General features: G+C 36.9%; 1 protein-coding gene across 1 annotated transcript in view; it reads right to left on the reverse strand.

Annotated features, from left to right (window-relative positions):
• JAM2 (junctional adhesion molecule 2) overlaps nt 1-12,600 on the reverse strand; it is a 43,395-nt gene extending 30,795 nt beyond the window's left edge. The window contains exon 1 of the mRNA XM_053457004.1: nt 12,458-12,600. Within this exon, the coding sequence (XP_053312979.1) occupies nt 12,458-12,518 (61 nt within the window). The 5' untranslated portion in view covers nt 12,519-12,600. The remainder of the gene's footprint in view (nt 1-12,457) is intronic.
• Between the last annotated feature and the right edge of the window lie 296 nt (nt 12,601-12,896).

Genomic DNA, 12,896 nt, shown 5'->3' on the forward strand with positions numbered 1-12,896 from the left:
GCTGGCTCGGCGATCATTCTTGGGGAGGTGATCTAACAAGACTCAACATGCGCATGCGAGAAAGCACTTTTAATGGAAGTGGTTCCCTGGCAGTGATTAGCCAATCAGTGGCATAGAACATTGAGAGGAGGTGTTCCATTGCAGATCTGGAGCTGCAACTTCTCCTAAAAATAACCGATTTAGCTTACTTTCAAAGTTCTTTAGTATACATTCTGGTTGAAGATCCTACCTGGGACACTGGAGACGTTTGGATGTAGAGCATGTCCTCCTCTTCTGTGACAGTATACTCCTACACTTCCAGTACATGTCTAGCATTTTAAGGCCCAGCCATGAAATTAAGCAGGATTTGAGAAACGACTCTATTGATTTTGGGATTTGTTATGGGGTGGGCTAGGGGACTGGAGCGTGAGGAAGGGTTTTTTCAATACCCCCGGGCCATGTCGAGATTGTATTGTGCAGCAGAAGGGTTAAACCCTTTAGTGGGAGTTTCCATTAACATCCTCATTAATCAAGAGATGGGATTTGTGCCACGTGCATGGGATTTACAATATATTAAGGCTCACATGTCAAACATCTCTAAGTTTGTTATGACAAGCCAATGTAAGCATTTACTTAGTGAGTGTCTCTATGCATCATGCCGATATATAGTGTAGAGCTTCCACTGAAGAGGCAATAACAATTAAGAGTGGGAAGCCAGTGAAACGCGACTCCCTTTGCGATGCCATTTGGATCATTTCAACAGTAGTGGCTCATTGTAGGCTCTATAATGACCTTTTATACAGCACTACTAAATACCGCTTTAAACAAAGTCGTGTTTCTGTCATTTAAAACAAGACGTGGCGGGTGATCAGAGCCACAGTGAAGAGTAGAACGGAAACCGCAAATTTTATTCTTTTCAGATTTTTGATTTAAAATAAATTAACTCTGAACTTCCCAGTAAACTAAAAGACTTTACTGGGACCGAATTTAAAATCATCCATAGAGCATATGAGTCGTTTCAGGAGTGAACAGATGCCCGTACGTATTTAGTATAGTATTACTTAGCATGATTAACACCTTTTTCCAGACCTCCAAAGAACATGACGGTCCTCATAGGACCCTAGAAGCCCTTTGATTTGAATATAAAGAGTCTATTTGACATGGCAGATAGGGGCGCTGTATCAAATGTTATATATATAATAAAAAGTTGACTCCCCATAGAAACACGTGATATATTAATAATTAAAAAAATATTATTTAATATCGAACAGAATTTTGGTCTTTATCAACAACATTGACTGTTGTAATGTTGGAGTATGTCCAACTATGCTATTTTTGATGTTTTAAATAAAACATTATTTCTATTTATTTTTTTAATCAATTTTATTTAAAAAATGTTCTGCAGTTCAAAGTTGACATTCATTGGAGCCTTGTTTCCAATTTCTCCAAAGCCCACAACACATCTTGGGGCAATCACTGCTCCCATGGGTTGGGGGTGGCCCACTCATGGTATGACCCAGATCCACCACAATTTCCAGGTATCCTGGAACATCATTTATCCCATGTTGACCTCAGCACAGGTTGACCATGTGCGTTATGGCCCATGAATTCTATCCACATTGGGCATTAAATCTGTAACACCATGTCTGACACAGTATATGCTTTGTCTATGTTTACATCTATATGTAATGCGGATATATATTTTATCTGATTATCTACAGTTTGTGTCCACTAATGGTTTTATCACTAATATTGATAAGCTTTTCATGGGACGCTTGCTTTTGATCACATCTAACAGAAACACACCACTGGAAAACATGGGCTCAGGCTGAGTCGGCACATATACTTCAAATAAAATCAATGTGATAATATTTGTGTTCCGATTAGCAAGAATAATTCTTTTTAAGCAAGCGATGATGAACAATGAAGTGCAATAAGTACTAATCACAGGATGATATCGCCATCTTATCTGAATCATCAATGCATAAAACAAAATATTTATTTATTTTGATCTATACATTGCAAGACTGCTACACGAGGTATAGGTTGCCTTGTACTACCCTGAAATGTGCAATGCTCCCTCCCTGGAACGGAAAGGGTTAAAGGCAGCCATCAGACCTCTCTGTAATCCTCTGCAGGCAGATTACTCATGAATAGCTGGGTTTTCCCTTTTGCTGCCAGGCATTTAACTGCAAAACCTTCAACACTTCTTGTTTGTGGTTCAATGGAACAAGGAGTGCCACCTAATGAGCCCTTGAGCTGGGCGATAAGAAAGTCAAAATATTTTTCATCTGACTCAACCAAAATATGCTTTCTCATCTAATGCATTAATCAAGAGTGTGCGGTACTGGAGCACACGACTGCGTTGGCATGTAGGTTCTGTAAATCGCAGCAACCATATATCAACCATATCGAGCATTCGTATGGGTTCTGCATATCTTCCTATACTGGCATCGCTACGTAGGATATGAGCCAGAATGGAAAATGCGGTGATATATCACTCAACTTCACACAGTCAGCAAAGTGTTAACCTCAGAACGGTGCTGAATGTCAAGGATATTTAAAGTGAATGTTTTTCATTTTCCCTGATATTGGTTACTCAACAGCTCAGTGCATTAAATAAATCGATTTTATTACAGAATAAAATTGACCTTGTAGTTTTTTTTTAACTTTGAAGAATAAACGTTCTATTTACTTAGATTTTAGGACTGCGTTGTGTAACAACCATAAAGGGCAGCACCCGGGGCCAAACACCATGGGGTTTTAGCCGGTCTGGGGTCAAAAATAAATACAGGAGTTCCAAATCCAACCAGTTGGCCACCGGAACTCTTTAAAAGTCTTGATTTATAAAGTTGTTTTACTTTCTCCACTTTCTCCCCATTTTAATATTAATGAACATTAGGTATGCGTAATGTCGGAGAAAAAGTAGCCGTCGATATGACTTTACAAAATACGGTATTTAAAGGAAAACTGTCAACGAATATTAACCGCATTCCTACATTTTCTGCCTCTATATATTATATACGCCTCTATATTTACTTTATAAATCACGTTTTTCTAATATTTCCACTTATATATTAATCTAAGTTCGAAAATATATGTAATTGGAGCAGTTAGTAGATCATTAGATAGCGGGTGCTGTTTCATTGGATCATTTATATTTAGACATTAGGCATTACATCCATTGGTGATGGCCAGTATTTTAGTGAAGGTCATCTGATAACCCTAGTTAAACTAATTTCATTTCTAGAATGTTATTTTATGTAGCATTTCGTATTATCTTAAAATTTGGTTAAAGGTATGAAAAAAAACCTCAACGAACAAACACTAAAATGTAAACTAAATACCATTGTAATAAATAATGCATAACTCCTTTACACAGAGAATTTCATCAGCTCTACAGTCTAAGCCTTTAAATCAGGCATAAAAAAAAGATTCTCTGCCCTAGGATAGGTGCTAAATTAGCATACATTATGGAAATGTCATTGTAATCAACCTAAAAATATTTCCGGTGTCATTCATTTACATATTTATTGCTTATTATATAACTAACACAAAAAACGTGTAAGCAAACAGCTGCCAAGCTCCGATACAATGACAGTAAAGGTGCCCTCGGACCACACGCCGCCCCTGTCCCTCCACGTATAGGAAGAGTATATAGGTTATTAGAAAGGGGGACTTCACTAGGTCACCCCTTCTTCTGTATCCTGGAAAGTAAGCATGTGTGCTAGGCTTCTAACAAGTCATTGGACAGGTAGACCCTGATGATGCTTATACATATCCGTGTAACCTAACATTAATAAACGGCGATGATTGTGGTACCAAGCTTCAAGGTAAAAAAGTCCAATACATTAGACGCTTATTGGTTTATCAACCACTGATCTATGCAGTTTCTATAAAGGTCCTCCAGTCATCTTGGATGGAACATTACTTTGTGCTCTCCACGACTATGTTCTGATGTACAGCCATACAGTACAAGTTCTAGTGACTACAGGAAAAGAATTGTAACGAGTTTATAAGGTTGTGCGCTGATGTCCATACCTGGAAACTCTCAGGCTTTCATAATCTGGAACTAACTCCTTCTTATACTACACATATGTAATACTATAAGAGATTCCCAATTGGTGCTTCTGCTACCAGTATGTCATGGTTGGTGTGCCTGCTTGAATGCAGGTGACTCATTCAAGAATGTATTTAAATAATGACAAGTCAAGTTTTCACGAGGACCAATATGAGAGCCAGTTGTCGCTAAATAGAGTCTTTATGATACACTAGTTAAGGTTTAATATTTCATGAGTCTCAGGTTCAACTCATTTAGATGACAAAAGTAGAAGACAAAACTCTAAAATCAAGAAGTGGTCCCGTGTCAATACAGCTTAACGGTGTTAATATGACAAAAAACATTGTATATTGTAAGAAAGCTGAATATAGTTTGTATTTTTTTTTTGTACTGGAGATAAAAAAAAAACTGAGGACAAACTCATCATAGTAGAGCTGAGTGTTATGTGGTGGAAAAACCAATGGCCCAATGTGAACTTGCCGCCATTTTGTAATACGGCAATGCCCTACTTGCCAAGAAGTCTGATACAAAGTGTTGGGGAAAGCCCCGCTCCTAACAACATCCCTAAAATATGGTGTTCCATCTAAAATGTTTTTAGATTATATATATTGTTGAAGAAGCAGACAGGGAAACATACTTTCAAATCTTAACGCTTTTTGCATTTTTGTTTTTGGTTCAAAACATCCCTGCGGTTTGTTGGGGCATCAATTAGACTTGGTGATTTTTCCCTCAGACCATAAAATATAAGAAAGAAAAATCACACAATTAAAATTTCATTTAAAACCATACTTAAAAGTGCTTATTAATACAAATCCGTGGCTTGTGACATAAGGAGATTACCCTGTCTGGATCGAATAAAGGAAAGAAAGAAGTTATTTCTCTACGAATTCGTATTGTCAAGTTGCTGATTGTTGTTGACTGAGTCAGGCGGATTTTTTAAGTGTTAATTACTATGCATTGCGCTTTTATACACTAAATAAACCCTAATAAATAACAATAAGCAATATATAGTATTACAAAAGTGAGAAAACATGAAATTACCAATAGTAATGAAGAAGAAAAAGAAGAAAGAAGAAGGAAGAAGAAAAAGAAGAAGAAAAGGAAGGAAGATTTTTTTTATTCCATGAATTTAGTTGGGTCTAGAGAATATATTGAAAAATTAAGTTAGAAAACATACACACCTTTAATATTAGAGCTAATGAAAGTTTACTATCCTTTTAAGTCGAAATGTTCAGTTCGCACTTTGACTCATATTAGCTTTTTAATCTATTCATTCTATATATTTTTCTTATATTTCTTTGAAATACAGAACACTTTTGTTAAAAAATGTTGAAATTCAGGAAAAAAAACTACAGGTTTTCATCTATGACGAAAATTACAAATAATGGAGTTAGAACTTAACTGCGGTTTTATGAGAGAGAACGTTAACTCTTTAACCAAATGTTTTTCCTTCTGATGACTTCTAGCGGTCAGAATTCTCATCTCATGGGGTAGGATCAATGCTATGAATGAATGCTTATTTCAAATACTAGGAAAAATTGTAATTATGTCATGACCAAGACAATTATTATACAGTACATTTAAGCCTGATATCTAGTATGTTAATCAGCTTTACCAGTCACATTTGTGACCTAACAGAGTGGTCAGACTGGCTGTCCTGTGATACTTAGACAAGGTGTGTGTTTAAAACAATGGCACTGTGTTCACAAGTACTGGAGACTTTAAGTACCATGAACTTATATGATTTGTATACTGAAGATACAACCTCTCATATGTTTTAACTTTTTTTTATTAAATGTATTACTTTAAGTGATTTGACATATTAAAGTCTGAAACCTCACAAGACATATGTATGTAAACCCAAGAGCAATTCACTTCTGGATGCCTATAAAGCAGTGGTTCTCAACCTGTGGGTCGCGACCCCCTTTGGGGGTCGAATGACCCTTTCACAGGGGTCGCCTAAGACCATTGGAAAACACATATTTCACAATATAGAATTAAATAATTTTATGGTTGGGGGTCGCCACAACATAAAGAACTGTATTAAAGGGTCGCGGCATTAGGAAGGTTGAGAACCACTGCTATAAAGGGTAAACATCCAGTAGTTACTATGCCAGCAGTCATTCGGATAGATGTCAAAGAGCTGTCACACATAGCGTTGTATGTAATTATTATTTTTTTCTTTTTTTTGGGTTACAAAGCCCCAAGTAAGCGAAAATCAATGGATAATTCACCTGCAAACCTTAATTCTAAAAGTGCTTTTTTCCCTTATTATTCATTTATATGTTAATATCTTTCAAATTCAAAAAAAAAATCTAGCAAATTCAGCTAAGTTATCTCCTGGCTCTCCAGCTCCAAATGTATTAATTAAAATCTTGAAATTCAAACTAAAATTGCTGACCCAGAAGAATACTATTACCGTTCTTGATTGATTTACTGGCACTCTACTTAATTACTGCAGTGGTGGGTGTGCGGTGTGTATATGGAGTTACGGGACAAAGCCGGGGGCAGGGGGAATGATCAGCTTCTATGCTCTGTGCCAGGGATGTGCTAACCGTACACACTCCTGGCGGTGGGGACTACAAGTCTCAACATCCTCACTCAAAAATGGTACGTTGAGCATGAAGTGACTTGTAGTTCATAATGCGTAAAATATTTGTATGGTCAGTACTGAACAAATTATAATGTGGAAGTAAATACACAATATGTTGTATTTAAATATTTCTTACAGAGACTCTAATTGATGCTGTTGGCTTTTACACCGCCATGTAGTGAGTAGACTTTGTTCCAAAGCAGATGTGGATCTATGAGGATCTGGGAGCAATTAGAGAGGCAAAAATACCATTTTTTTAAGGGTCTGTGCTTGTGATACCGAACAACCAAATAACCTAAGAACAAAATACCCATATATATATATATATATATTATACAGGTTGATAACTACTAAAGCTACATCATAGAGCATGTCAAAGGTAATATTCTTCATTGTATACAATGTATACAGTATCATTAATACACTAAAAACGAAGTATTCTTCACCTCTCCAGATTGACTTAGCTTGAATCTGATGATGTGTGCAGAACACTTACTTCCCTACTTACTTCATTAGTATATGCCACATGTTTAAAATGCTTTAGCTATTACACAAAGCTTTTTTGTATATACAAAGTAGATATATATATATATATATATATATATATATATATATATATATATATTTATATATTGACATTGGTGGAAAGGAAACTAAATATAAAATCAGTAAACCAATATATCAGCAAGCCACAGCATGGAATTCATGCTCGGACAAGCTTGGCGTGTTCAAAATGCTTACGGACTTGAAGAATACTCAAGCTGCAACTAAAATTATAGACTGAAAATGGCAGCCACGTTATTGGTTACAAAATCATAACTTGTTATATAGTAGACTGGCTCACAGGACATCTATGACAATAGAAACCCCGGAGATTATTTTATTTAAACAGAGAGCCAACAATTTCCTCAGAGCTTCTTACAGTCCCTACATTCAATGGGTCTGTCAGAACTAGAACTGACAGACCAAGAAGTTTAATAACGGAGATCCAACATATTCTTCAGAAGAGAAGATTTAAAGTCATAATAATACTTTAAGTGGTAAATTCAGCTTATGTGCAAGATATATATATATATATAAAAGATGTGGGGCTTGAGGACATTTAATTATATTAAGAAAAAACCCAAGTAGCAATCTGGAATTTCCATTCCACTTAAAATATATTATTTTATTAATTATTCATTAATTATTATTTATTCTTTGTTTCGCATTACCTGATTTGCTAAAAGGCAGATGGAATTTTAGAATCAGCATTTTAATCTTCAAACTTTGTACCTAACTTGTTCTTACAGACGTGTTTCCATGGATAGATACACGTGGATAATATTTTGATGATCATACATGGTGTCTGTTTTGTAAGGTATGCCTCAAACACCGGAGAACCCGGTTGCAGCTTTGGAGGATCTGGACCCCTGAAGTTGTCCCCTGGCTAGCCCCTAGGCAGCGGCGGGTTTTCTGTGCAGTTCCAAATATGAATTTCACATAAAACCTTTTAATTGTTGCCCATCCATCTTAACCGTGACTGCCAATATACAAGAGGGACACTTTTCACCCTTGACTTCCATGTTTGCACCAGAAAGCACAGCTCTTCTAGAATGAGGTAGATATGATTTTAACCACCGCGGATGTGCACAATGCATCAAGAAGAAACGCAATGCCTACGCTGAGGATGCTTAAGGGCAAGGAAACAGAGGGATAAACAAATGGTTTATTATTCAAAGAAAAGTCTCAGTGGGTACTCTGTGGGAAAACCCTGAACTGTGATTCACTGGCATGTCTAAAATATCATCCTGGATATATTCAGAGACCTCAGGAACTCATTTCCCAGAATGTGGCGTCCTTCAGAAGCTTATCAAGAGCTAGCAAACAATACAGGCCCAGACACTCAACTTAACAGAACTCTGGCTTCAAATGATTCATTTATAATCCTATTCATGGCCATGACTGGGGGATCTGGGGCTTCAGTGAAACTAGGCCAAAGACAAAACCTGACATTTACAAAGACTGTGACAAAAAGTGTAGAAAGATCCACTTGGGATGTAAAAACCCAAAGGCAGAATATAGTATCTCCACCAACAGAGGAAAGGGATCCAGGACTAAATTATTTCTGAGGATTTATAGGTAGGTGACGGGGAATATAAGTACAGGTTTTATAGATAGAGGCATTAGTGGCAGAAACAGATCTATGGTCACCTAGGGTTTTCTGTAAAGTCCTGGAGGTCCCCAAACTTCTCCAGAAGGATGTAGACATTCTAGAGAAGAGCCACTAAAATTATGAATGGTTTGCGGAAAGAAAAACTTCAAGAAAAGATTATAGGATCTCAGTGTATATTGCATACAGGAGGAGAACAATAAGAGGAAGACATACAAAATGAATACATAAAGGCATAGTTGGTCCTAAACCAAATAGTACCCCAGTGTTTGGTGACCCCCCCATTTTTTCATTTCAACACGTAATATGTTTTTACACAATTATCACAATTTAACTTATAAACATTTCTGACTCCTGGAAAGAAATCAGGGAAATCTGCCTGAATACAATAGCCCGGGGGATGCCACTACTTTGGACCTGTTTCCCTAGGAAGAATATACAGCTTCCTTGATATATCGCGACACTACTCGAGTCCTACTGTTAAGAGGGTATGGCAAATGAATGAGCTCGGTTATAAAGGTCAATCAGAACACAAGGTCAGTCACCATAAAAGATGCAAAAGAAAACATGATCCAAAAAAGAAAGAGATGCAAAAAAAAATCTGATTACAATTAACAACACATAAAAAACATGAATCATCATTATAGTGAAAAAGAAATAGTGAAAGGACTGAACTGATGCAACAAAGCCTCTGATCAATAAGTATACGCGAAATTAAAGGTACACTCTTGCCCTATTTTCATGTTCAATGTGTGTTGTTGTCCATTTTGCATGGACCCCATCTTATGAAATTAGGGAAGCGCGAAAAATGGGCTCTAAACTGCTCCTTTAAGAGGTTGTCGCCCAGGAAAAATACCAGAAAATCCAGGTTCATCAGCTCAACTTTTACTGTTTGGCAGTTATTGGTTACACTTGATTTTATTAATTCTAAGGGTAAACGTACGAGTTAACCTAATGGGAAATAATAAATCCAGAAGAAGTCAGAGCACTCCAAGTCATCAAGAATGCCAATATTGGGACACTTACCTTCCAATCTACCGTACACATATTTCAATGGAAGGCATGGAAGGAAAACTGAACATGTTTGGACTTCAAATCAGGTTTGAATTAAGTAAATTATCTTTAGACAGGTTAATATGATCATCAAAATGCAGAAAATAATATATATTACAAATTATCCATTATATATATATATATATATATATATATATATATATATATATATATATTTCACATCTAGTCATCAAAGTTTGAAGCAAGCCCTGTCAATGCACATTCCTCACGTTATAAATAATTCCAAGATATTTTACTACGTTTGGATCCTTAACTGATGTCTAAAAGTTCACCGCATGCATTCCTCCTCCCCAACGGTATGTCCCTAAAACAATCCAGACCACATGCTAAAAATTTAGAGGTCCAAATTCCTTGAATAATTAAAATACAAAAGGTGAGAATGGAATTCCGCTGAAACCACAGACCAGTTGTTTCGTTTTAAATCAGTGGTTATTTTTTTTTTCGGAACCTAAGTGCTGACCATCTGTGATGTGTCTAGGATGATGTATGTCTAATTATTTAGGAAGCTTCAGTCTTCTGCTCGGAATCCTGTAGACAGTTAGAGGTCATATTTCCAAACAGCATATTTAGGGTAAGAGATAAGAGAGTGAGGAATTTTAGGTAAGTGAACTATGGCATAGGATCTAGAATTAGACTAGACAATGGTAGGAGATTGTGAAATCCAACATCCATAACATTCTTGAGTCTCATGAGCTGAAGAAGGAATCCCCATATCAAATATTTAATCTTTCAAAGAGGGGAAGTCAAATACCAATCTTCAACTGTTTCGTGGCTAGGAATCCCATGCCCCCCCATAAAAAAGTGGTTTATGGACATTTATACCAAACTGAAGAGAAAAAATGCATCAATACTAATTTAATTTAACAAATGAGTAATTTATTTTCTGAAAATTCAAAATGGCTAAACTATAGAACTATCCGCTTCCCCGATAAAATAAAATCATATTGTGTTGTACGATAAAGGGAATCACCAGTTCCCAATTTTTTCACTTGGGGAGGTCCAAATGTTGTGGTCAAGGCTAATTTGAAATATTTGGAATAAAGTCAAATTTCCTTTTATTCCTGGGGTCTCTCTATGGCTTTTCTTAGTCTTAAACGAGCCGGACCCTCTTTACCGTTTGTCTAAGTCTGTCAGTTCTAGTTTTGAATGTATGGACTGCAAGGAGCGCTATATAAATAAAAGATAATAATAATAATACAATAATAAAAGTATAAAATCAGCATGGACAGGGGGCTGATGGGTTCTCAGGCAAAGTGTAAAGACAGATTTTACCCTTATGCCAATATGGACATGTTTATGGCATGCATATAAGGACACAAGGTACGTCGCTTCTTGCCCATGTGCGTATGCCTGCTGTTTTAGACACAGCTTTTGTGCATAGCATAACATCAGAACTTTTAATAAGTGATGCATAGTTTGCTTCTCTTATTCTCTCAGAAAGAGAAAAATTGTGCCTTATTCAATTTGTGAATACCCCGGTATATTCTAGATTCTAAGCTTGTTTCTTACTTTACTGAAAGGCTGGTAGATAAATGGATCAGCTTCCTATCAGGAGCAGGCAGAGGCTAATATAGTGAGGGAATTAAACACGCATAAGATAAGGCATGCCGCTCCTGAATCTAAGACGAGACCAACCACTGATTAAGGTCTGAGTTTCCACATCAGGAGAAAATAACTAGATGGGCTGAATGGTTCTAATTATAAAAATCATATCATATAAAAATCTATGTTTCTATGTTTCTATGTGCATAAATAGTTTGTGCAGTTTACCCATTGTACAGCGCTGTGGAATATGATGGTGCTATACAAAACAATAAATAATAATACTGATAATAATAATAATAATACTGATAATAATAATAATACTAATAATAATAATACATATAATAATAAAATATTAATACAGCCCACAGATACATCTGAACAGCCGTTTTTCACCCCAGAATAAATGAAGAGCTACAAAAACTATACACCCCACACACCATGCCGACTTAATGTGCGTTACCATGGGGGTTTGGAGTGGGGAAGAGATTATGGAGGGTGCAAGAAATCTTTGTTTTTCTTCCCAATCTTTTGTCCTTTTAGGTATTTGGTGTAAATATTTTGCCCCAACATGTGATGGTGCTAAACTTTAGGGCCATAAATCTAACAAAGTTGGATGCAAAGTATCAAAGTAAGTAAAGCTACAAATCACAGTAACACATTAACTAAATGATTTATTGCTGCTGTCCCACTAGGAGTGTTTAAAGTTTGTATTACTTTTTAACCCCTTGTTTGCTTTTAAATCACACCATTTCATTGCCATTAACACAAATCACCTCCAAAAGTAATCAAAATATAAGGGATGGGAAGTTTGGGGAACAAACAGCAAGGAGCTGCAGTAAACAGGACTTTGTCTGACAATCACATATCACATGCAGCCCCAGGGAGGCTGGGATGGGGGTCCCAAAAGTGTAATAAAGGGACTAATGTTGTTGAGACCCCCCACCACCACCCCACTGAGACAAAGCGATTTCACCCAAGGCTGGGAAAACAAAGTGAAAGAAGTAAAGACCCTCAGCCACAGAGATCAGACAGAAAAGGAATCCCAGAAACTTACAGCAAAGAGCCACAAAGTATCCCAGAGCAAGAATCACCCAAGCCGGAGGCGACATCTTCATGGCAGAAGGAGGAGAGATGGAGGAGAGAGCAGTGCGATTCCTGCACAACACAATGAGGACTGCCGAGAGTTCCACGGATCCGACTGCTCTGCAGCCTCGAGAGGGGAGGTCTGGCTGCGCTCGGAATGCACGGCCTGGAGGCTGGCTCTAGGGCGCCCTCTACAGGCAGACCTGTGAATAAACCCAGTCCGTTTTGTAACTGGTCTGAAGTCACTTGTCCCAGCCAGCAGTCTATGAACTCACATAAACCTAAGCCGTCCACCCAGGCAGCACTACTACAACTGCCAATAATATACTTCATTTAATATAATAATATAATATATATAATACAATATAATAATATACTTATTTAAAAGTGATATTCAATAAAAATACATA

Source organism: Spea bombifrons, chromosome 2 (assembly GCF_027358695.1).
Source record: "Spea bombifrons isolate aSpeBom1 chromosome 2, aSpeBom1.2.pri, whole genome shotgun sequence".
In the NCBI taxonomy this organism is placed as follows: Eukaryota; Metazoa; Chordata; class Amphibia; order Anura; family Pelobatidae; genus Spea; species Spea bombifrons.